The 26,373-nt window shown below is 43.2% G+C and overlaps 1 protein-coding gene, 1 long non-coding RNA gene and 1 pseudogene across 2 annotated transcripts in view; 2 read left to right on the forward strand and 1 right to left on the reverse strand.

The window, feature by feature from the left end:
• The window catches only part of LOC130196709 (zinc phosphodiesterase ELAC protein 1-like), a 146,843-nt pseudogene extending 137,136 nt beyond the window's left edge, over positions 1 to 9,707 (reverse strand).
• The window catches only part of LOC130196680 (NACHT, LRR and PYD domains-containing protein 12-like), a 102,381-nt gene extending 76,673 nt beyond the window's left edge, over positions 1 to 25,708 (forward strand). Inside the window, exons 6-12 of the mRNA XM_056419003.1 lie at positions 13,208 to 13,226; positions 13,303 to 13,440; positions 13,571 to 13,625; positions 20,068 to 20,296; positions 20,376 to 22,188; positions 22,275 to 22,448; positions 25,522 to 25,708. Coding sequence (XP_056274978.1) covers positions 13,208 to 13,226; positions 13,303 to 13,440; positions 13,571 to 13,625; positions 20,068 to 20,296; positions 20,376 to 22,188; positions 22,275 to 22,448; positions 25,522 to 25,708 — 2,615 coding nt within the window. The remainder of the gene's footprint in view (positions 1 to 13,207; positions 13,227 to 13,302; positions 13,441 to 13,570; positions 13,626 to 20,067; positions 20,297 to 20,375; positions 22,189 to 22,274; positions 22,449 to 25,521) is intronic.
• On the forward strand, positions 11,225 to 13,200 carry LOC130196740 (uncharacterized). The gene is made up of 3 exons (XR_008832306.1): positions 11,225 to 12,603; positions 12,881 to 13,032; positions 13,116 to 13,200. It is a non-coding gene; the product is annotated as an uncharacterized LOC130196740 (long non-coding RNA).
• Positions 25,709 to 26,373: the final 665 nt, after the last annotated feature.

Below are 26,373 nucleotides of genomic sequence, written 5' to 3' on the forward strand. Positions count from 1 at the left end.
ACTTTTAGGTTCATCCAAGAAAGTGTTGATGAACTTGGATGGAAGAGCAGTTGTCCCCCAAAGGTCCAAACACTGCTAAAATCAAGATGCTTCAATGAGCTCACATGGTCAGCACTGAGAGGTTGAGCTATACATTTTGGCATGTTGGACATTGATATATTGACATGGTAAGACTGTAAAGAAGCTAGTGACTTACTAGTTTGTGGTACTGTTGTCAGGTTCACTGGAAAAGCTTCGTTATGTGTTCTAATTGTTGTATTACCCAGGTTTATCAATACTGGTATCCATTTATTAATGATTAATCCATTTTGTATTTTTATTATTCATCATAATCACAACTCTAATTTTTAAGTTGTTGATGTCATAATGCATGGCTAGACTGGATATACTGTATACCTGTTTAACACTTCATGACTAAAATGTTGTGTTCTAATTGTTCCATTACCCAGGTTTACCAATACTGGTATCAGTTTTATTAATAATTAATCCATTTTGTATTACTATTCATCATAATGATCATAATCACAACTCTAATTTTTAAGTTGTTGGTGTCATATTGTGACTGTATACCTGTTTAACACTTTTTTTTGGTATTCGTCAATAAAGCCTTCTGAATTGTCCTTGTATGCATTAGTGATTTGTTTCAAATATATAATACTTGATTAAACAAATTAGGTTTATGTAAAATGTCCCCTTAACTTTATATGTAATAATACATAAGATTTATGTATGAATTTGCATCAATTTAATTTAATCAAATCTCATAAGGATTATTCAATTTATTCAGACTGACTCAATGGGATAGAAAAGCATAATGTTTAATTATATGCTTTACATTGAACTTATGTAATGAAATTACATGGAAAATTTACATGTAATTGAAATACTTAAAGTCAAGGTTTTTTGGATAATTATTTTTTTGAGTGCACACACACACACACACACACGGTGTTAATTCACAATAATCCACACATACCATTTGGAGGATTCACTCTCTGTCATAGCATCTTGTGTCAGAGTGGGTGAGTCTTGTGTACATCAGATCTAAATTTGGGTGACGTAAAAAAGGAAATAGAAAAAGCTTTCGTATAGTACGTCAAGCAAAAGTCAGTCAGTCATACACAATGTCATATGCAACAAAAAACATATTCAGAAACATGTCTTAGTCTACATGTCAATAAAAAACATATTCAGAAACATGTCTTAGTATACATGTCAATAAAAAACATATTCAGAAACATGTCTTAGTCTACATGTCAATAAAAAACATATTCAGAAACATGTCTTAGTCTACATGTCAATAAAAACATATTCAGAAACATGTCTTAGTCTACATGTCAATAATAAACATATTCAGAAACGTGTCTTAAAGGAGATTTCCGCGCGTCAGTCATCCTCCCTGCAGCTGTGCCACGCAGACACCAGGAGCATTGAAGACGTACCTAGTTCCTTCAGGAGCTCAGTCTTCAGTCTCCCGGGTCGATCGTGCTCCTTAATGCAAAACCCGAAGGAGGGGATGCGGTGGAACAGCCTGAAGGCCTTGACCACGAACCTCCGGTCCTCAAAGAGGAGGTAGGAGTCGCTGGAGGCGTCCAGGACCACGGTCCGGCCCGGCTGCTCCTGTGGGTGCGGAGGGCCGCGCGCCGCGGTCACCTGAAGACACGCCGGACATCGAGAGGATGACGCGCTGGGCGAAGAACACCGGGACCGACTTTCAAACAAGTTCAGATGAATTACTGGGAGTCACGCCACAGATTTACTTCGTTGACATTTGGAGACGTTTTGCAAAGACGATGCGATAGGCCGACGCCCACGACATCCCCGGAGTCCTTGTGACTTCACGTCTCATGGGGTCACCGGACCCGATGAGACGGCACAGATCCATCCGCCTGATGGAGCAGCGAGGTCTGGGTCCTGGAAGTCCTGCTACCGACTACGCCACTGGCCTGTTGAGACTCCGCCCACTGTTGAGACTCCGCCCACTGTTGAGACTCCGCCCACTCCTCCTCTACTACCAACTATTCATCCACTCTGTCATATTCATTGAATGTGTTTTAACTCTAATGATTCCTTCTGGTCACATGACGTCTATTGTTCTGTCCATCCTGGAGAGGGATCCTCCTCTGTTCTCTCCTGAAGGGTTCTTCCCTTTTTCCCCCCTGAAGGGTTATTTGGGAGTTGTTCCTGATCCGATGTGAGGTCAAAGGTCAAAGGTCAGGGATGTCTACGTGTACAGATTGTAAAACACTCTGAGACAAATTCGTAATTTGTGAAATTGGGCTCTACAAATAAACCGAATTGAATTGAATACTTTGGCGTTCAGGGTGGAGTTTGGTGTAATAAAATAAAGTGATTTGAATGTGTATGGGAGGTAAATAAGAGCAACTTTTAGAACATGACATGAAAACCAGTCGGTTACCTCCGGGCTGAGGCGTCCCTCTTCTGGACTCTGGTCCGCTGTGGGCTCCAGCTCATGGACTGCAGCAACACGACGAGAACAACACAACAGGTACCATGACTTACGGTGCGTGAGGCTGGAGGTGGAACATGTGTCTGCTGTGTAAACTACAGAGTGTGTTGTATTCTCCAGATCATAAAAGCGGAGCTGTGATTTGCTCCCGACGAGCGAAAACCTGATGACGTGTTGCTAAAAATATAGTATTTATATTTATTGCAACGGCTACATGTTACATAAATAAACAAAACCGATGGGTGTTCAAGATACATGTCAAGCCACATGTGTCTGTGTGGGTATAAAGCCATAAATATCAGAATGAAGTGTTGTATCTCCTCCTGAAGGTTGAACTCCCAAAGGTGTGCATGTCTACAGATCAGAGGTGGTACCTCCTACCTGCATACGGGAAGAGCAGCTGGGACCCCGTGAGGCCGAGGGCCACCCGTAAGAAGTGGCGGAGCCCCCGCGGCCCGTAGACCTCCACACAGCTCGGGGGCTGCTGCTCCGCGTTGGTGTTGAGGCTCACGGTGCAGAGGAGGCCGGGCAGGCCCAACAGGTGGTCCCCGTGCAGGTGAGAGATGAACACCTTGGTGATCCCACCTGAGGAGCAACAGGACGACAGGCATGGGGGAACCAACTCTCGCTCTCTAACGGGTTTTGGATCTCTCTCTCTCTTTCAAACGTTTTATGTAGTTCTCTCTCAAACTTTTTTGTATCTCTCTCTCTTTTAAACTTGTTTTGTATCTCTCTCTCAAACTTTGTTTCTCTCTCTCTCTTTCAAACGTTTTATGTATCTCTCTCTCTCAAACTTTTTGTATCTCTCTTTCAAACTTGTTTTGTATCTCTCTCAAACTTGTTTCTCTCTCTCTCTCTTTCAAACTTTTATGTAGCTCTCTCTCTCAAACGTTTTTGTATCTCTCTCTCTCTCAAACGTGTTTTGTAACTTTCGCTCTCTTCTTCTCTCTCTCTCTCTTCTTCTCTCTCTCTCTCTTCTTCTCTCTCTCTTCTCTCTCTCTCTCTCTCTCAGTTCACGCTGAGCGTCAGAGCGACAGGGTGTGTGTTTGAGAGCTGCGGAGCGTTGTCTGTGTGTTTCTCTCTTTTCTGTTCTTTCATAGTTGTGTGTATTTAGTTTATGTGGTGTATTAGTTGGTTTCACAGTAGTTTAATTTGTTTGGTGATTAGTTGGGTTTTTCTCTGGGTGTCTTCCGCTGCCGGTGCCTCACCGGCTCGGGCGTGGAAATGTTTGCCCAGTTCCCCGCTGCTCACGAGGAGACACGGGATGAAGATTGCCGGTGACTCCTCGTGCAGCGTGGAGGAATTGGGTCGGCAGTGGGGAAGAAAGTCGGGTTCAGCAGCGTGAAGTCCGCCGGCAAGATGAACGGCTCGGTCGTGATCTTCCTGGATCAGGTGGGGAAGGTGAGCCGAGTGGTGGAGGAGGGTCTCTCGGTGGGAGATTTGTTTGTACAGGTGTTTCCGCTGGATCAGCCGTCCACCAGAGTCCTCGTTTCAAACGTCCCTCCGCTCATCTCCGATGAGTTTCTCAGCAGAGAGCTCTCCTGGCAAGGAGAGCGAGATGAAGCACATCATGAGTCACCGTAGATCGGTTTATATGATACTCAACGACCGGAGCGGAGTTAAACCTGCGCTTCAGCGTCAGAGTAGATGATTTCAACTATAACGTTTACGCGGCGTCTTCGATGAAGTGTCACGGAGAGGAGGGGAGACACCGGAGGGTCTGCTCGAAGGCCGGACGACTGCCACTCCTGGTCCGGGCTCGGGTCGGTCTGCCCGAGCGCTGCGGTCGCGCCACAATTAGCGCGGGCGCCGCGAGGCGGCTGCCGCTGCGGCCTGCGGCGCTTCGCGGCGGGACCGCGTGCGTTCTGAGAGGAGACGTGCGGGAGCGCGGCGGCGCGCCGGGAAGGCGGACCGACCTTTATCGAAGCGGAGAGCGCGGGGGAGCGCGCCATTGCCAGCGTATGGGGGACATGTGGTGAGAGTGAATGAGAGGGTGGAGGAATGGGGGGTGATGGTGGTGATGGTAATATGGGGGCAAGGTGGCGAGGGGGGAAGAAAGGGGAAGGGCGGACAGGCAGTGGATGTGTGGGGTGGGGAGGCGACGAGGAGGAAAGGGAAAAGGAAAAGGTGACTGAAGAAATGAGGGGATGTGAAACAAAGAAAAAGAGGAAAAAGGTAGAAAAAAAGGGTGTGGGAACAAAGGAGGAAGGAAAAGGGGAAAAAAAGGGGAAAAAAGTAAAAAAAATAAAAAAAAACAAAAATATTGGTGATGGTGGTATGCAGGTACGGGCTTAGAGGTGTGTGGAAGTGGGAAGGGTGAGAAAAGAGATGAGAATAAGAAAAAGAGGAGGAGGGAAACAAAAAAAAAAGAAGAAGTAAAGAGGTGAATATATAACGGAGCATGGGAGGGAATACGGAGCAGGTAGATAAAGACGAGTAAAAAAATAAAGGAAAAAGGCCCCTAAGGAAAAAACTATATATACATATACCAGCGAGGCCAACAATAGCAGGGTGGAGGGAGAGGAATGTAATAGTCAGGGGAAGGAAGCCAGAGGATAGCGTAGTGATGAGGAGGGTAGAGGATGTTACTCTCTGATTTTAACAAATAGTCAGGAACAAAAGCTGTATACAGCCGATGAAATAAGTTTGTTTCTACATAAAACAAAAACAAAAGTAGAGGTCAGGATCACTTCCCTGACCTCGTGGCTTTTGTACAGTCATGCCACTTCCACATGAGAAAAAATAAACTAGACAAACAAGAGGTTTTTAGAATTAAAAAGTTTGTACCCAAAGTAAAGGAGTGCATCCAGCAGGGGGAGGTGGAGAGCTCCAATGTGTGTTTTAATTAATTTGTTGATTTTAAGTTTTATTTGTTTTTTAAGCTCTTTTCTTTTAATGAACACATTCAGTCGGAGTTTTAAACGTAAATGGAGCGAGGGACAGTAAGAAGAGAACATCAATTTATGAATTTAACAAGATGAAGGCCAACGATGTTCTCTTCTTACAAGAGACGCACAGCGACAGCACCAACGAGGCGGACTGGAGGAGGGAGTGGGGGGGGGGAAGTCCTTCTGAGCCACACCAACCTCAGCGGAGGAGTGGGCTTCCTCTTCTCCAGGGCCTTCAGCCCGCGGTCACTGGAGGTCAAACACATCGTGGAGGGGAGGCTGTTCTTCGTGAAGGCACGGTTCGACCTTTTTAATGTCGTTTTTATAAATGTCTATGCTCCAACAACTGGGACAGAGAGGAAGCTGTTTTTATCCAAAGTTAATGATGTTTTAAATGACTGTGCCTCGGAGGATTTTTTATTCTTGGGGGAGGATTTTAACTGCACAGAGGATGATTTTAATGACAGAAACCACACAGAGCCACATCCAGCTTCACAGCAGGTTCTGAGGAGGCTGGTCCATTCTCATGGCCTGGTGGACGTGTGGAGAAGGATGCATCCGGACTGCCGACAGTACACATGGTCCCACGTTAGGGAGGGAAGGATCTCCTCAGCCAGGTTAGACCGTATTTATGTTTTTAAGCACCATTTTAATATTTTTAAAATGTGCAGCATTGTTCCGGCTGGTTTTACTGATCACTCTTTGGTTTTATGTCATGTTTTTATTAGGAATTTTTTACCCAGGAGCGCATTTTGGCATTTTAATATAGTTTTAACTTTCGATAGGATTTTTAGGGAGGTGTTGTTTTATTTTTGGGGCATTTTTAGGCTGAGGAAGAGTGAGTTTAATAATCTTAGGCAGTGGTGGGACCGTGGTAAGGTAGAAATTAAGCTCCTTTGTCAGCAGCACACTTTCAACGTCACTAGAGACGTCACCAGATCTATGAAGGACCTGGAGACTGAGATAGTGGACCTAGAAAGTTTAAGCGAGTCCACAGGAGATCGAGGACATATTGAAGTCCTCAATAGTAAAAAGCGGCTCTCCGACCTGTTCAGTTAAAGTGCAAGGCGCACTGGTCAGGTCCCGATTCCAGACCATCGGAGATGGACACTCCCTCTAGCTTCTTCTTCGGCCTGGAGAAGAGGAGTGGGCAGGGGCGAGTGATCCACTCACTGCTGACGGAAGCAGGGCAGCCGGTTGTGGAGCCAAGCCAGATCCGGAAGCGGTGGGGTTTTACCTCCCTTCATGCCACTGAGTATAGGGAGGAGGGAGAGTCGACGGAGGGGCTCTGGGAGCTGCCTCAGGTCTCGAGGAGACTAATGAGGAGCTCGACAGACCCATAACCCCCAAGAGCTGAAAGCTGCCCTGCAGGGAATGCAGGGAGGCGCGCCCCAGGATCGACGGCCTCCCGCTGAGTTTTACAAGAAATACTGGGATGTCCTCGGAAGGGACATCCTAGACGTCTTCAACGAGAGTCTGGCCTCTGGTTCCATGCCGATGTCCTGCCGGAGGGCAGTACTAACGCTACTGCCAAAAAAAGGAAACCCGCAGAACATCGGTAACTGGCGCCCTGTGGCTCTGCTGTGTGTGGATTACAAGCTTCTGTCCAGGGTCCTGGCCTCCAGGCTGAGGGGAGCTATGGAGCAGGTCCTCCATCGGGACCAGACCTATTGTGTGCCCGGCAGGTCCATGGTGGACAACGTCCACCTCATTCGGGACGTTTTGGAGGTCTCCAGCTCGTTGGGTATGGATACTGGTCTGATTTCTCTAGATCAGGAAAAGGCTTTTGACCGCGTTGAACACGGCTTCCTCTGGAAAGTTCTGGGGAAGTTTGGGTTCAGCGCTGGCTTCATAGCTAAGATCAAGGTGTTGTACAGTAATGTTGAGAGTGTGCTGAAGATAAACGGCAGGCTGTGTGCTCCTTTTAGAGTGGGTAGAGGGGTCCGGCAGGGCTGTGCTCTGTCCGGGATGCTCTGACTCTCCCTCAGCCCTCCTCATTAAAATACGCTCTAGCCTACATGGTTTGTTTTACCTGGTTTTAGTAAGAGAATGATTTTATCGGCATATGCCGACGACGCGTTGTTGTTTATTAAGAATCAAAATGATGTAAACCTTTTAAATCAAATAGTACATGATTTTTAGCACGGCATCATCAGCGGTGAACTGGAAGAAAAGCGAAGCCCTCGCTGTGGGGAGTGGCGTGGCCTCCGGTTCTTCCACAAAAGCTCATATGGAAAAAGGACGGTTTTAAATATTTAGGAATATATCTGGGAAACCGAGCATGGTCCAGAAGAACTGGGAGGCGTCACAGAGAAGATAGAGGAAACTTTCCAAATGGAAGTGGCTGCTCCCCAGATGTCTTTTAAGGGTAGAGTACTGGTTTTAAACAATCTTATTGCATCCCAACTGTGGCACAGGTTGACATTTTAGACCCTCCTCTGGCTTCTTAGCCAACATACAAAAGAAGATGGTGGATTTCTTTTGGGAGGGTCTACACTGGGTGCCACAGGGGTGCTGTTTTAGCCAGAGAGGAGGGGACAGGGCCTTGTCCACCTGGCCAGCCGGACGGCCACTTTTAGATTACAGTTTGTTCAGAAGTTTTAACGAGTCCGGGGTTTTTAGTGTGGCGAGACGTGGCCAGCTGCATCCTCAGACGTGCTGACAACCTGGGGCTGGATACTGATCTGTTTTTAATAGACTCCAGCATTTTAAAGTTAAGTGGGCTGCCTCCTTTTTATCAGGGTGTTTTTAAGTCGTGGGCCCTTTTTAAGCACGAAAGGTGCTCACAGTCTGACTCTCTGTTCTGGTTGTTGAGAGAACCATTAATTTATAATGCAAAACTGGACATTAGCAGCAGCGTCACCCCTGGACTAACGGGGGCGCTGCTGCGAACAAAGACCCTTTCCCTGCAGCAGTTGGTGGATGCAGTGGGGCCGACGCTGAGCGACCCCCCGGCCCTGGGCTCCCTGCTGGGTCTGCATTCCGACCGGGTGGCGAGGAGGCTCCTGGAGCTGTGGAGGCAGAGGCTGACCGGGTTGGAGAGGAGCCTCCTCAACGACTACAGCCAGCAGAGAGCAGAGCCGGACCCTGCAGACCCCTTCCCAAACATCTCCTCAGCCCGGGGCTAGGGGACTCACCGCCCCTGCTAAGAACGAGCCACCCAGAAAACTGCACACTGAACAAAGCAGACAAGAAGACTTTGTATTTTAACCTCGTGAAGAGCATCAACAGGTCCAGACTGTGCAACAGACCGCCCACTGTGTGGTCAGAGAGACTTGGGCATGGAGGCCCTGGCCGCAGTGGGGGTCCTATACAAGCCTCCCCTAAAGAAAAGGACCGCTGACCTCCAGTGGCGGATTTTACACGGTGCTGTCGCGTCCAACGCTTTTATTTCAGTCAGTAATCCCGCTGTCCTGAGCCAGTGCCCCTTCTGTGACCTCCGGGAGACTATTTACCATGTTTTTAATGAGTGTAAGAGACTTTTGAGTTTCTTCGCTCTTTTAACATTGGTTTTTAGTCTTTTTAATGTGGCTTTTACAGAGAAGGTTTTATCATGGAGCTGCCTACAAAAACGGAAAAAGAAAATGGCAGCTCCTTAATTTTTATCCGTGAAGCCAAATGGCCATATATTTAACAAGGAAGTCCCGGGTGGAAAACAGAGAGGGGCAGGAGGCCAAGGCAGTGTGGTTCTGTAACATCAGAGCCAGACTCTGGCTGGAGTTCAGATTTTATAAACACATTGGAGACCTGGATGCTTTTAAACAACGCTGGTGTTTTAAAGATATTGTTTGCTCTGTGGTGGAAGAGGAGCTGGAGTTTGCACCACTTTTTATGAGATAAAACATGTTTTATTTGTTTTTAATGTTTTGTTTTTTGGTTGTGGTGATTTTTATTTTTATTTTTTTATTTTAAACAACCTAATTTTTTTAAGCACTTTATTTTTAAGAAGCTATGTAAAAGCTGAGAAAATGTGAAATAAAGTGTTTTTCAAAAATAAAAATAAATAAAAAATCTCTCTCTCTCTCTCTTCTCCTCTCTCTCTCTTCTTCTCTCTCTCTCTCTCTTCTTCTCTCTCTCTCTCTCTCTCTCTTCTCTCTCTTCTCTCACCGGCTCGCAGTTGGCTCTTCATCAGTTGGGTCTGGGTTCCCTCCCCGCAGTCGAAGAGCCAGCACTCCCCTTCTGTCCGCAGCACCAGCGCCGAGGCCCCGCGGTGAGGGGACGGGTAGGCCGAGCCGGTCCCGAGGAAAGTCACATCCATGGTCATCCTCCCGGAGCTACGGGACGACGGCGGGACGGAGCCGGTCTGCGGAGCCGAGGCGGAGCGGGTGCTCGGATCGCTGTAAACAGTCGCACGGCGATGACGCGTCGAGGGCGACGGTGCGGCGTTAAAGGAAAGTCCGATTTTCGAGAAGTGTGTGAATGTGTATAATCCTCTGGTATAACGCGGTATATTGATTTAAAATCCTCCTGAAACTCACCTGCTTGTGTTGACATCTCTCTTTCTGCAGGCATAGTGATTTAAAAAGGGAACAAAGAATACATTTTATGTTCAACTCCATTTTCAGACCCGTTTCCTGCTTTATTGAATTTAAAATAATTAAAAGACACAAAGACTAGCACTGGGTTTTAAATATATGAAACACGAGTGGCTAAATTATATCTGCAGCCAAAAGGAGGTAAAACTGTTTATTCTGCACATTGGTATTCTCTCTGCGTACAACTACTCCGAAAATATTATTGTGTGACAAAAATAAACTTCAGAAAAACTCAACTCAAAAGCGACAGCACTCTATGAATGCACAGAGATGTATGGGGATGACAAGAATCACAGGGGGTTGTTGTTGTTCATTCATTGTATTATGGGCTTATTGTCTCCATTGTATACACATGTATTCATTGTCTAGGCCCTCCTGTCATTAACCACTAGGGGCCGCTGTGTTGGAGCCAACATGTAGTTTTGATGCTCTCTTCTATCTTTAAGGGAAACAGCGGGTGAACTGGGACCTGCACTTCCTAGATGTGACCACAGGGGGGCACCGTACGATTAAAAGGCTTATAGGTGCTAATGAGAACAGGTGGGTGGATGGGAAGCAGCAATCTTTATATATATATATAGATATATATGTGTATATATATATATATATATATATATATAAAGATATATATCTTTATATATATATATATCTTTATATATATAGATAGATATAGATAGATATGTATATATATACATATATATATAAAGATATATATCTATATATATATATCTTTATATATATAGATATAGTTAGATAGATATGTGTATATGAATATATATATATATATATACACATATCTATCTATCACTGATATTATTATTATTATATATATATATCTTTATATATATATCTCTTTACATATAGATAGATAGATATGTGTATATATGTATATATATATGTATATATAATCTTTATATATATATATATATATATATACATGTGTCGGGGTGATGACAACTTCTTCTTTCTTTTCACACAAGATCTGCACATTTTAGGGAGAGTCTAAAGTTAAGGCCAATTTTGCTTAATTATTGTCTTTTTTACGATGATGTTCATATATTTTCTTGTTTATTAACATGCCAGGAATTATATGTTTAGTTATGAAACTATTTCAGTTATTTGTTTATTAAATTAATAGTCCTTTTTTGAATGTCAATTATAGTGGACACCAGGACAATATTTATGTATTTAATGACTCAACATTGTATTTGAGGTGTAGCAAATACATGATATATTCCTCTACATTTCTAGGAACAGCAGCTGATATTTTCACCGCTCTCGTCGGCGCCCTGGACCGGGTCGGAGTGGACTGGCCGCTGTCACCATGGCGACAGATGGTGCGCCCTCAATGATCGGGGGAAAGCAGGAGTTGTGACACAGTTCAGAAAAGAAGTGCAGACTGCAAATGGAGGATGTGATTTTGGGACTTCTCCCTGCACTTTGCATCAGGAGGCTTTGTGTTGCAAGTCATTAACGATGGAAAACGTCATGAAGGTGGTCGTCCAGACTGTTGATGTCATCCGATCCAGAGGCCTGAATCACCGCCAGGTTGACTTCCTTCTCAGAGAGAAAGACCACAGCTATGGGCTGCCGTCCCACACCGAGGTACGATGGTGAGGCCGAGCTGCTGTGCTGAGGCGTGTCTTTGAATTACGAGAGGAAATTGAACAGTTCATGGAAAAAAAGGGCAAACCAGTTTTAGAATTTCAGTCCAAAGAACGGATGCAGGACCTTGCATTCGTGGTGGATGTTGCAGAGCACCTGAATAACTTGAACACAATGAGTACAGCTCATGAGCTTCCAGAAGGCCAAAGACCTCAAGAAATACACCCAGTATGTCAAACTAGCGATATGATTGGTTGAAGATGATGTCAATCAACAATAAGGTCCCCATGATTTTTTACATTTTTAAATGTATTTATTATAGAAAAGCTCAGATCGGCTTCAGAGAAGGCTTAGAAGGCCCGGACGGCCCGCCACTGACAGAAGTACAATAGATGTCGTGTGACCAGAAGTACAATAGATCCCCAGATAATTGATCTCTGAGTAAAATAACTTGAGTTTACCATCAGGAAGTTTCATGTGATCCATGTTTGATGTCTTTAGGACATGTTCTTGATCCGTCCATCCTGGAGACGGATCCTCCTCTGTTGCTCTCCTGAAGGATTCTTCCCTTTTTTCATCAGTTTTCTTCAGTTTTTCAAGGTCAAAGGTCAGGGATGTCGTATGTGTACAGGTTGTAAAGCCCTCTGAAGCAAAGTGGTGATTTGTGATTTTGGGCAGTATCAAACAAACTGAATTCAGTTCCTGATCCTTCTCAGTGAAATGTGCAGAGCTGCAGCTCATCAGAGGAACTGAGTCATGGTCTTCTTCTCCGGGAGAGAAGAGGATCAGAGGCTGGAGCTGGTGGACAGTCACAGATACAACAGCAGCTGTTTGTGAACGTGTGAGAGCAGAAGGGAATTCTGGGAGTGCTGAACGAGAACAAACACGTCCATTATCATTCACTTCTGACTCCACCGGTTGGACTGGTTGTGACGTCAAGAGATGAGGGGCGTGACCGCACGCATCCTCAGTTCAAATGCACACACACACACACACACACACACACCAGGACTGAGGGGAAGACATGAGCAGCTTCTTCTCTCCAGAGGTTCCTCCACACAGAAGGTGAACGTGTCCGTAAACTGACCTGAGGTCAGTTCAGCAGGTGAGAATCTGACCAGAGGAATCTGGACATGTTGGATCATCAGGATCTTTCTCTCTTTAACTGGACGGTAGAAATGGTTCCTGATGCTGATTGGCTGATCATTTATTTTGCTTTCAGGTGTAATAATACTCTCTTATTTATATTTGAGCTAAAGGACAGTGATTTGATGAAGATGTGCACGTCTTATAATAAATTAAGTGCTAAAACCTTGAAGCAACTTGAGTTTGACTCATGAATGAAATATGTGTCTGAACCGGTTTGACAGCTTCTGTTGCAGTGTGTGTGTCCTGTGACGTGAGTGTTGTGCAGCAGGTGTGTGTGTGAAGGTGTGGACTCTGCTATGCATCAGTGGGAGGACAGAGAGGAGGGAGTCCCTCCCTCTAAAACCTCTCTGTGTGGGGAACATGACAGCCAGACCAAAGCTCAGAGGTGAGGCCAGGACCGTTCTCCATGGCACGCCACTCCTCCGTCATGACTCACCCTCTAAGCTCTGAGTGTGTTGTGTTGAGCAGACCAGACTCACCGGGACCTGGACCTGGACCGGGACCCAGCTGTGTGTCCATGAAGAGTAACATGTCTATGGCAACCGCGATAGATTTCAAAGATGGAGTTCAGTCTGTTAGGTAAGCTTTTACAACCAAAACAAACTAAATGTCAGAATTTAACTGAACATGTGAATCAGCCCTGTGTTTCTGTCAGGATCCATCAGCAGAGAGATGACTCTCCTCGAGCTGGACCTGGACCTGGATCTGGACCCAGCTGTGTGTCCCTGAAGAGTGACATGTCCAAGGCAACCGCAATAGATTTCAAAGATGGAGTTCAGTCAGTTGAGCTAAGGTGAGCTTTCATTAGGCGACTGTGTTTCCATCAGGATCCATCAGCAGAGGTCAGACCCTCCTTTACCTTGACTTCAGGATTCCTTAAGACAGAACATAATATACAACTTGTACTTTTGTTTTCTCCAAAGAGTTCAGCAACAGAGATCCCAAGTGATCCCAGGAGACCTGGACCCCATATTTAAGGTGTGTGAGTCAGAGACTGTATAACATATAGAGATGGTCAAAGAGTTGGATCGTTGATGGAGATTAGACGAGCAGGTGGAGCAACAGAGGAGACGTCCACCTGTCAATCAAAGAGGCCACGCCCTCTATGTCTCACCTTCAGGCCTAATATCATTTAAACGGCTGAGTTATTTATCTGTAGGGATGAACTCACTTGTGGAGCTTTTGTGTGTGGCACTGACTCGCTAATCACCGCCAAGCTTGCAAGCACAAAAAGGAATCTCAGGAATTGTTTGATTGGAGAAGTTTCAATATTCATACCTGCAAACTCATGAGGGGTGAAAAAAGTGACCACAGATCTAAATAATATAAATAAACAGTTTAAGAACAAAAGGTCCTCTGCTCTGACTAAGCCCTATAATAATAGTAATAACAAATATACATTGTCATTATATATAATATGGTTAAAGGACTCAAGGACTTTTCCTTGAGTCTGTTCTGCCTCTACCTGGTTGTCACGATACTAACATTATAACTTCTATATGATACCTGCCATAAATATCATGATACTGATACCAGAATTCAATACGATACCATAAATACGAGACTAGAAAATTTATCTATAATGGTAATAAATAAAACATCTGTATGGTTCACTTTTTACCAACTTTCTCAACACTTAACAAATGGCAGTAATATTAGTATTAGCCCACAGCAAGATATGAATGAAACTACATGGAGCCATCATAGCATTGATTATACGCTAAGAGGCCTTCAGTCTGTATCTGACCAGATGATACAGAGTTCATCAGGATGAGCAGCTGTAGAGTTACATCACTTTACAGACTGTCTGCATTGGAGACAAAGAACTGAAACATTTCACTTCTGGCATCTCTTTATTTTTCTTTATTTTTAAAGCCGAAGACTCAAAAGCTCCGCCACTTGACGTCTCTCACTGTGAGCGCTGCGCAGAGCAGTGTGTGCAGACAGCTTGACACGGAGCAGCTTTAATGAAGTATCGATACTAAAAATATGCAAAATCATATCGTTGTTAATGTACGGATACCTTGTTAGTATCTAACCCGAACCCCCCAAACGCTGTAGACATCTTAATGCTGATTGGCCGAGACTCAACACGTCCCATCAAAGATGTTTTATTACGAAGAGCACCACATCACATTTTCTGCGCGTCTCACTGCAATCTCAACGGCAGTTGGGCAGTTGACCCCCCCTAAAAAAAAAATACTCTTCGGATTTACACGATTCACGTGGATGACCTATTTTGATTTCAAAACGGCGAATTTCACCGAAAGGTGACAAGTTTGCAGGTATGAATACTACTTGGTTCTGGGTTATTTCGGGATTCCCGGCCCTAACTTGATGAAACATGGATTAAAGCTAAATTCCTTCCTGAACCGTATGTATTAAACCTCCTCTGACCTCTGATGTCAACATCTAGACACTCAAGACATTATGGTCTTTAATTGAAGATGGAGAATTGTGCTTGTTTTTCATTGTCAGTTGGTATTATTGGATTAGATTTACAAAATGTTTTCCCAGAAAGCATTTACAATATACATGAACACGATGTTCACAGATTAGGTTAAACACTTTTCAGAAAATAATAATAAAACAATACTCATAAAATACACACTTGTAAAGTTTTGATGTAAAATGAAAGCTAGAAACTTAAATTAAGGAAACATTTCAAAGCTTTGAATCGGCCTCAATACACCATTTAAAATATTTAAAAACAAGTAATATAACTAGAAATACAATCCGGTCTATCTGAGTACTTCTCCATAAATGATGATGGTAATGTTTCTCCCTCAATATTATGGGATGCAGGAAAGGCCACAATAAGAGGTAACATTATTGCTATAGGATCCAGGATAAAGAAACAAAGATGAGCGAAACAACAAGATCTGGAGTGTGAATTAAAAAGATTAGAGAGAGAACACAAGATGCATAGAAAAGAGGATACATTAAAAATGCTCAAGGAAGTTAGGTTACAATTGGACGAGGCACTATCATATAAGGCAGAAGGAGCTCTCAGGTATATCAACAGAAACTACTATGAAATGGGAAATAAAGCTAGCAGGTTGCTGGCTTTCCAACTCCAAAAAACACAATCTAACCGTGCAATACCGAAAGTTAAAAACCCTGAATCTAACTGTCTGGAAACTGACCCTAAGGAAATATCAAATGCCTTTGCAAAATATTACAAACAATTATATAAGAGTCAAGAACAAGAATCAAAGAAAGAAAAAATAGAAGAGTTTTTGAAACCCCTCAAAATGACCAAAATGTCAAATGAGGAAGCAACTAAATTAGTAGATCCCATCACACAAGATGAAATTAAAGAAACCATTGCTAAACTAAAAAACAACAAATCACCGGGAACAGATGGTTTCACTGGAGAATATTACAAAGCCTTTGTGAACGACCTCACTCCTATATTATGCAAAATATATAATTATGTACTAAAAATGAGTGATCCACCGAAATCATGGTCTGAAGCCATCATTACGGTCCTACATAAAGAAGGAAAAGATCCCTTGCAGTGCACCAGTTACCGCCCAATAAGCCTCTTATGTGTAGACTATAAAATCCTGGCGGCCAGAACCCAAAAATATATAACGAAATTAATAAAACCAGACCAAACTGGATTCATCCTAGGCCGTCAAGGAACAAACAACATAAGAAAAGCCCTAAATGTACAATCAATAGCGTCAAGAGACGGACAACATGCAATGCTTCTCGGCTTAGATGCCGAAAAGGCATTTGATAGAGTTGACTGGTTATTCCTGGAACAAACATTGATAGAGATGGGATTCGGCGAAGAATTTGTTAGCTGGATCAACTTGTTGTATAGAGACCCAAGATCAAGAGTCAGAGTGAATGGTCACTGCTCAGAATGTTTTAAGGTGGAGAGGGGTGTGAGACAGGGGGATTCACTGTCACCCATCCTCTTTGTACTTAGTATTGAACCTCTTGCAGAAGCTATACGCCAAAATATACAAATTCAAGGAATAGTGGACGAAAGCGGAACAGACCATAAAATAGCTCTGTTTGCAGATGACATTTTGCTTTTTATAAAAAACCTTCTTCTCTCCATTCCTGCACTTATGCAGTGTCTGCACAAATACAGCTCAGTATCACGGTATAAAATTAATGAAAACAAATCAGAGGCGATGATGATATCTGGAATCTGGCCCACACAGTTGAATGAGGATGTTTCCTTTCACTGGTCTAAACAAGGATTTTGATATTTGGGAATTAATATTACACCTAGCTTCACACAGATGTTTGATGCCAATTACAATAAGTTAATCAAACAAATAAAAAATGACCTGACACGTTGGCAAATTCTCCCTCTTTCACTGTTTGGTCGAGCGGAGACGGTGAAAATGAATGTGTTACCCAGACTCCTCTTTTTGTTTCAGTCTCTACCAGTGGCAGTACCAGTTTCCATCTCCAATATGTTAAATAAACTAATCTCAAAATTCATCTGGCAGAATAAGAAACCCAGAATAAGACTGAAAACACTGCTTCTACCCAAAGAAAAAGGAGGTCTCGGCCTACCAAACCTGAAACTATATTATTGGGCAGCACAACTAACAGCTATAGTGGCATGGATTGGAAATGACCAGGAGACAGGATGGACCCAGATAGAACAAAGCACAGCTAAGGGTATATCTACAGTATATCAACATTGCCTTTTATTGATATCAAATCATTTAACAAAATAAAAATAAAAAACGAATGGATAAGACACACACTGAAGATTTGGACAATAATTAAAAAGAGGCTTGAAGGACCCAGCTCACTCTCAAGGGCTATGCCACTTGTAGGCAACATAGAATTCCCTCCCTCGAAATGGGATGGTGGATTTAGACAGTGGGCTGTAAAAGGTCTTAAAACCATCAACCAATTATTTGATGGAACAGAACTCAAATCATTTTCGCAGCTGCAAGAACAATATACACTCAGAGCTGCCAACTCTCACGGTTTGACCGTGTGACACACGCTTTTGCATGTTTTCACACGCTCTCACGCCACACAACCAATATCTCACGGCAAAAGAAATTCTGATTTTGGGCCGAGGCGCCTTGGTTTCTTTTCAACTCATGACGATAGATGGCGCTAAGGAGCGCATCTATAAACCTATTCGCTGCATAGACATCCTATTTACCCCAGAGTCCCGGAGTTAGCAACAGAAGAAGATTTTCAAATAGACACAACAAGCAGAGACTACGGTGTGTTAATGCAGGGCTCTCAAGTGTCACGCATTGAGCGTGAGACTCACGCATTTCGGTCTTACGTCACGCACTCCCGCCACACATCGTATTTCTCACGCGGAAAAAACTCTGCTATTTAATGTTTTAATGTGCCGCAGCACGCAAACATGAGCTGGCCGCGCTGCCCTCACCATGGAGGAATCAAGCGCTCCCCTGGAGTTCTGCTGTGAGGAGCCACTTATCAGTCAATCAAAAAAAAGAAATGGGCTACACAATAGCGAATCAGAAAAAAACCTATCTGGGTAAGATTGAATCCAGCAACCAATGAAAATAAAGCATCCTGGATAGATATGTCACTCTTGCCCATCTTCAAAACTTAAGAGCCCTGTTAATGACATGTGGTTCAATTAAGTTCTCACTCTCTTAAACTTTACATCTTGAAATAATGTGTTGTGCTTGTGCGTGTGATTTTGTGTGTTGATGTAAACTCAGCTGTCATAACAAGCAGCAGGAGAGCACCTTGTTAACCTCTTGGTATCCTGCATGCTCAACACATCAGAGCATTGTTTGTTACGGCTGCCCACATAGCATGTATCACTTTATTTACAGGCCTAGGAAAAGGACCCTCAAAAAATTTCCAAACAGCACTTTGAACAAGTAAGATGTATTATAAAGAATTTAACATAAAGACAGGACATTTGTGCAATAGAATTAGGCATGTTTTTGTAAATGAGAGTAGTTATTAAAAAACATTTTAATTCTTTACGGGAGCAAAGATGTCTCGTAAAAGACCCTTGCCAGGCCAGAATGCAGGGTACAACATGGGTACAACGCCACATTACTTCAAATTTCCAGATATTTGAGCCACCAACGTGTGTGGCTGCGTGCGCGGCAAAATTTTGGTCACCCCCGACAAAATCTCACTCCAAGGTTTTTTGAAAAGTTGGCAGCTCTGTACACTTCCATCAAAGGACCTCTATAGATACCTTCAAATGAGACACTACATTACAAAGCATAAAGACAGACAGTTAGTAAAAAAAAAACCTAATGTAATGGAAGACTATTTTATTAGTATAGCAAAAAACGGCTTTCCAACTAAAAACCACGTCTCCCACATATATAGAAGGCTTACAGCTGACAGAACACAAAATACATTGAACATCAAGGAAAAGTGGGAATTGGAATTAAATGATATAATTGAAGATGCAACATGGGAAGATCTGTGCAACAAATGTCATAAAGGAATCAATAGCCAATTATGGAAAGAATTTGATTGGAAACTAAAAGTCAGATATTTTAAGACACCTCTTGTAATCTCTTCATATGTGAAGGATCCTTCAGCTCCATTATGCTGGAGAAAATGTGGAAAAATAGGAGATCACACACATATCTTTTGGGACTGCCCAGTAGTCAAAGGTTTTTGGAAAAATATAAACAATGAAATCAATAGAATCATTGAAGTGGAGGTACCCTCGGATCCATTAATATATGTGCTGGGGTCTATACCAAGAGATTTAGGGGACACCAATCTGAGGTATATTCTACGTATACTTTTAATGATTGCCAGAAAAATAATAACTCTGAACTGGAAAGATGCAAAACTACCAACCATAACTCAGTGGAGACAGAGATTAAACCAGGTCCATACAATGGAACAAATGACTGCAAAACTACAAATGACATTAGATATCTTCACAAGAAGATGGGCGTGCGTGACATTATATCTAGAGTCGATATCGGATGTAGATGTTATAACTGAGAGGGGTTGAGGTTGTACACATACAGTGCAACTGCAAAACAAAGAGGTCTATGAAAATTCTGGGTATGAAATGAATGTCTGTTGATTTGTTATTTATTTATTTATTTAGTACTTTTCATATTAATGCCTTTTACCTTTCTTTAGTTATTTTACTTTGTACTCCATGCTTATCATTTGGTGGTATGTAGTTTGATTGTTTGGTTCTTCCCTCCCTCCTCATTGGGTCCTACTCTTGGAGGGTACAAACATGTGGGAGGGGATGGGTGGGAATCTTTGGCGGGTGTTTATGTGGATATGGATGGATTTGGATGTGTGCTGATTTTATTTTGTTGAAGATACTGTATATAATTGTTTTCTTCTTTTTTTTCTCGATGTCAAGGAATAATCTGTTTATGGAAAATGCAAAATAAAAAGTTATTACAAAAAATAATAATAATAATATACTTGTATTCCTTTGTTCAAGCTGCTTGAGAAGAACATTGTCAGCTTTATGAAGAGCGAGCTGAAGAAGATGCAAAAGGCCCTAAATCCAGATCACCCAGAAGGCCCTGCGGGTCAGAAGGAAGATGAGGAGGTGTTGGATGGTGAGGATGAAGAGCAGATGAGGAGCAGCGGGGAAGCATTTCTGAAGATCACACTAAACTTCTTGAGGAGAATGGAGCAGGGGGAGCTGGCTGACTGTCTTCACAGCAGTAAGAGGATTTTAAAGACTTTACAATGAAACAGAAGACCACCACTCAGTAAGTTCATCTGTGATTGTTGTCATTCCAGAAACTTGTGTGCCTGCAGCCCAACATGAACTCAAGTCTAACCTGAAGAAGAAGTTCCAGTGTGTGTTTGAGGGGATCCCTAAAGCAGGAAACCAAACCCTCCTGAACCAGATCTACACAGAGCTCTACATCACAGAGGGAGGGACTGCAGAGGTCAACGAGGAGCATGAGGTCAGACAGATTGAAACAGCATCCAGGAAACCACACAGACCAGAAACACCCATCAGACAAGAAGACCTCTTCAAAGCCTCGCCAGGAAGAGAGGAGCCAATCAGAACAGTGATGACGAAGGGAGTGGCTGGCGTTGGGAAAACAGTCCTAACACAGAAGTTCACTCTGGACTGGGCTGAAGACAAAGCCAACCAGGACATCCACTTCCTGTTTCCATTCACGTTCAGAGAGCTGAATGTGCTGAAAGAGAAGAAGTTCAGCTTGGTGCAACTTATCCATCACTTCTTCACTGAAACCAAAGAAGCAGGAATCTGCAGGTTTGAAGAGTTCCAGGTTGTGTTCATCTTTGACGGTCTGGATGAGTGTCGACTTCCTCTGGACTTCCTCAACAATGAGGTCCTGACTGATGTCACAGAGTCCACCTCAGTGCATGTGCTGCTGACAAACCTCTTCAGGGGGAAACTGCTTCCCTCTGCTCGCCTCTGGATAACCACAAGACCTGCAGCAGCCAATCAGATCCCTCCTGACTGTGTTGGCTTGGTGACAGAGGTCAGAGGGTTCACTGACCCCCAGAAGGAGGACTACTTCAGGAAGAGGTTCAGGGATGAGGAGCAGGCCAGCAGGATCATCTCCCACATCAAGACCTCCCGAAGCCTCCACATCATGTGCCACATCCCAGTCTTCTGCTGGATCACTGCTACAGTTCTGGAGGACGTGTTGAAGACCACAGAGGGAGGAAAGCTGCCCAATACCATGACTGAGATGTACATCCACTTCCTGGTGGTTCAGTCCAAAGTGAAGAAGGTCAAGTTTGAAGGAGGAGCTGCAACGGATCCACACTGGAGTCCAGAGAGCAGGAAGATGACTGAGTCTCTGGGAAGACTGGCTTTTGATCAGCTGCAGAAAGGGAACCTGATCTTCTATGAATGCGACCTGACCGAGTGTGGCATCAATATCAGAGCAGCCTCAGTGTACTCAGGAGTGTTCACACAGATCTTTAGAGAGGAGAGAGGACTGTACCAGGACCAGGTGTTCTGCTTCGTCCATCTGAGTGTTCAGGAGTTTCTGGCTGCTCTTCATGTCCATCTGACCTTCAGCAACTCTGGTGTCAACCTGATGGCAGACAAACAACCAGGAGCTAAAGGCCTTGGTTGGCATAAAGTATTGAGAGCAAAACCTAAACTCAAACATCTCTACCAGAGTGCTGTGGACAAGGCCTTACAGAGTCCAAATGGACACCTGGACTTGTTCCTCCGCTTCCTCCTGGGTCTTTCCCTGGAGACCAATCAGAGTCTTCTGCAAGGTCTGCTGACACAGACAGGAAGTAGCTCACAGGCCAATCAGGAAACAGTCCAGTACATCAAGAAGAAGATCAGTGAGGATGTGTCTCCAGAGAAAAGCATCAATCTGTTCCACTGTCTGAATGAACTGAACGATGGTTCTCTGGTGGAGGAGATCCAACAGGCCCTGAGATCAGGACGTCTCTCCAGAGATAAACTGTCTCCTGCTCAGTGGTCAGCTCTGGTCTTCATCTTACTGTCATCAGAAGAAGATCTGGAGGTGTTTGACCTGAAGAAATACTCTGCTTCAGAGGAGGCTCTTCTGAGGCTGATGCCGGTGGTCAAAGCCTCCAACAAAGCTCTGTATGGATACGTTAACATTACGAAATGGATTGATGTTTTACTTTGATTAAACATGTTGTTTGTATTAATCTCTGTTCCTACCTTAGGCTGAAGGACTGTAACCTCACAGAGAGAAGCTGTGGAGCTCTGTCCTCAGTCCTCAGCTCCCAGTCCTCTAGTCTGAGAGAACTGGATCTGAGTATCAACAGGCTGCAGGACTCAGGAGTGAAGCTCCTCTCTGCTGGACTGGAGAGTCCACATTGTAGACTGGAGACTCTGAGGTGGGTTCACTGAATTATAAATAAAGATAAGAGCCCAATATGATCTTAATGTAACATGAATTAACTGATGATTACTGATGTGAACAGAGAGAAATGAGCTGAAACAAATGGTTTCATAACCAGATGGAGTCCCTGCACACACATTTCTCCTTTCAGAGAACAAGAATATAATATCTTGGCTCTTTTGATTGACATCGCTTGACGCCTGAAGAAACTGAATTTAAAGCTGCAGGAAAATTATTGCAGATAAATATTTTTTATAAAATGAAGTCCTTTATTTAAAGTAACATTATGTAACAATTGTACCTTAAAATAACAGCTTGAAAAAAATGGTGCCGCTACAATGACTTTTAATATGGCGATTTGCGCCTCCGCCATTGCCATCGGGGGTCTGTGGGGAAATAACTCCGCTATGTAGGATTCTGGAGCCGCCCGCTCCGGGGCGGATGTACTTCGACCTGCTTTCTGGCAGTGATTACGCAATGTCATAAAGTGCCACTCCACGCTCGCAGCTCCAGTATAAGGGTAGCTTTTTTATGTAGCTTTTTGGTGTCGTCAACAATATTTTATTCGATCACACGTACTCCACTTTCAAACATTTAGAAAACAACATATATAGGCTGAAAACGCGATCGGTATTTCAACTAAACTAAATGTTCTCATTCTTTTGGTTATGTTGTAACAATTCGCCCTTAGCAACTCAATCAAGGGGAAAAGGTACCATACGCTAAAAAAAAAGGGAATGGGCGGATCTGCGAATTCTGGTGTTAACTCTCTCTGCTCAAATGGTCGTAAAAGAAAAACAGTCGATATGCGGAAACCCAAATGTTATTATATTAAAATCAAATTCAATGCATCTGCAAGCCCCCAAAATGAACACATACACTACAAACAATCAAACCCACTCAAAACGAAGTATAATCCCCGGATCCCGACAGTCCCCAAAGTCTTTGCAGTCCCCCAAAACAAAAGTAAACTAGAATGGGCACTCGGTAGAGCGCATACCTTCGCATATCACAAGATTGGGCATTGAATTATGAACATTTTGGCATTAGTTGCATGCCAATTGGACAAAAATGTATCGTGCTATGGTAAAAAAAGAGTTTGACCTTTCCATGACCTTGACCTTGACCTTTGACCCGATTGATCCCAAAATCTAATCAAATGGTCCCCGGATAATAACCAATCATCCCACCAAATTTCATGCGATTCAAGAACATTTTGACCTGTTCATGACCTTTGACCTTGACCTTTGACCCGATCGATCCCAAAATCTAGTCAACTGGTCCCCGGATAATAAACAATCATCCCACCAAATTTCATGCGATTCGGTTCAATACTATTTGAGATTTGCGAATAACACGCATACAAATAAATAAATAAATAAATACACGGCGATCAAAACATAACCTTCCGGCATTTTCAATGCGAAGGTAATGACTGCACGCGCACACACCCCCTCCCCCCAAAAGCCGGCAAACAGCTGACCGACCAGGCGGAAACATGGCGAGGCGCCGCGTTCAATCCCCGCGCTCCTTCACCCTAGTCCGGTAGGTGCTGGCCCAGTTCAGTGTTTCTGCGCAGTCTTCGTATTAGCAGGGCTCTCAAGTTTTGAAGACAGGCAAGAGTGACATTTCCATCAGCATGTTTGGAGCGCGCCTGTCAGTGCGCTCCAAACAAACACAAAACTTGCATCACCTCCCCCTCGTCACCTTTTATAACCCGTGACACATACAAATAATAATAATAATTATAATTATAATACAGAACAACACCTGATCCTAACTCAATACAAGTGTATGCGAGGCTGCATCTATCGTAACTGGGTATTTACGACTCTGAAGTAAACGTTAAATACCTCAAAAACTGAAGGGGGTGATAAAAGGGAAAAACTACATAATGGGGCTTTAAAGTCACATTTTTCAAAAGCTTTCTGTTTTAAATACAAACTTTATTTTACTTTAAATAAGGGAAGATATAGTATTTGTTATTATAGTATGTAATATTCATGATTAATCCAGTTCAATAGGAAATCTGTAATAATAAATATGTTGTAGATGTTATTCAGTTTAGTTTTCTTTATTTAACTTGACAGTCAGTTGTTTACTACATACACACGTTAATACAACTGTTGGCTACTTCAATGCATATGGCACAAAATCATAGAGCGCATATCTGACATTGATGTTCTGACCTTTAGTGAGGAAACTCTCTCTAACTGGACCTCAAGGATTTTAATTATACCTGATATACAATCATGACACTTGTCTGGCTTCATGCTGCTGATGGATTACTGAACAGGCCTATGGGACAGAGCCAGGGGCCACAGGGTCAGGGGCCAAGGGTCAGGGGCCAAGGGTCAGGGGCCACAGGGTCAGGGGCCAAAGAGTCAGGGGCTAAAAGGTCAGGGGCCAAAGGGTCATGGGCTAAAAGGTCAGGGGCCAAAGTGTCAAGGGCCAGAGGGTCAGGGGCCACAGGGTCAGGGGGCCAAAGGGTCAGGGGCCAAAGAGTCAGGGGCTAAAAGTGTCAGGGGCCACAGGGTCAGGGGCCCCCTGTCCTTCACCTACAGAATGTAACTGAGAGAGACACAGAGAGTATTGATGAGTATACTATATGTACCATACTTTATTAATATTATATATATATATATATACTTGAGTGAGTCAATGTTCCTCATAAAAAGAGTTATTTATTCACACATAAAGAACCAAACATGTATCCATTTAAATGAAATAAGTGTTGAAATGAAACTTGTTGTGATCCTTGTGATCAGGTTCATCTTCTCTCTGAAGTCATGAATCCTCCGGCCGTAAGCTGCTTCTACACGTCTGCTACCAGCTGCAGGAAACCTTGTGAAGTGGAGTTCACATTAAAACATGAACTCATCTGATTGGATGATGAACAGATTGTTTCTGTCATCTTTTCTTCTTCTTTCACTGACGTGATTTTAACTAAATGTCTGTTTACTAAAGAAGATGAAACCAAAGTGAAAGCCACTCGTGTTCATGATGTCAATAATGATTCATTGTGTATTGATATAATAAACTCTGTGTGTTGTTTTGTGTGTTTACAGTCTGTCAGGCTGTTGGATCACAGAGGAAGGCTGTTCTTCTCTGGGATCAGCTCTGAAGTCAAACCCCTCCAGTCTCAGAGAACTGGATCTGAGTAGAAACGAGCTGCAGGATTCAGGAGTGAAGCTGCTGACTGGTTTTCTGGAGAGTCCACGTTGTAGCCTGGAGACTCTGAGGTGGGTTCACTGAATTATAAATAAAGATAAGAGCCCAATATGATCTTAATGTAACATGAATTAACTGATGATCACTGATGTGAACAGAGAGAAATGAGCTGAAACAAATGGTTTCATAACCAGATTCTTTTTCAAATCCAACCTTTATTTCACTTTAAATAAGTGAAGATAATGTATTTATTATTAGAGTATTTATTATTCATAATTAATCCAGTTCATTTTGAAATCTGTAATGATAAATATTTTGTAGATGTTATTCAGTTTAGTTTTCTTTATTTAACTTGACAGTCAGTTGTTTACTACATACACACGTTAATACAACTGTTGGCTACTTCTATGCATATGGCACAAAATCATAGAGCGCATATCTGACATTGATGTTCTGACCTTTAGTGAGGAAACTCTCTCTAACTCAGGGGTATCCAAACTTTTTGCAACTCGGGCCAATTGTGATAAAGTAAAGATGCCCGGGGGCCAATAGTTCCTTTAGACATTTTTTAAACCACAAAAGTTACATGAAAATACACTGTTATAAAACAATTAATTTTTACTGTCACAATTACTTTTATTTTTTAAATGACAATGTAACTGTGACACGCGTCTTGCCGTCACTGGTAGGTTCCTCTTTCAGCCCCACGGAATGATCAGCCAGAGCGATAGTTTGTCATATACTTTATT

The sequence above is a fragment of the Pseudoliparis swirei genome, chromosome 7 (genome assembly GCF_029220125.1).
Source record: "Pseudoliparis swirei isolate HS2019 ecotype Mariana Trench chromosome 7, NWPU_hadal_v1, whole genome shotgun sequence".
NCBI lineage: Eukaryota > Metazoa > Chordata > Actinopteri > Perciformes > Liparidae > Pseudoliparis > Pseudoliparis swirei.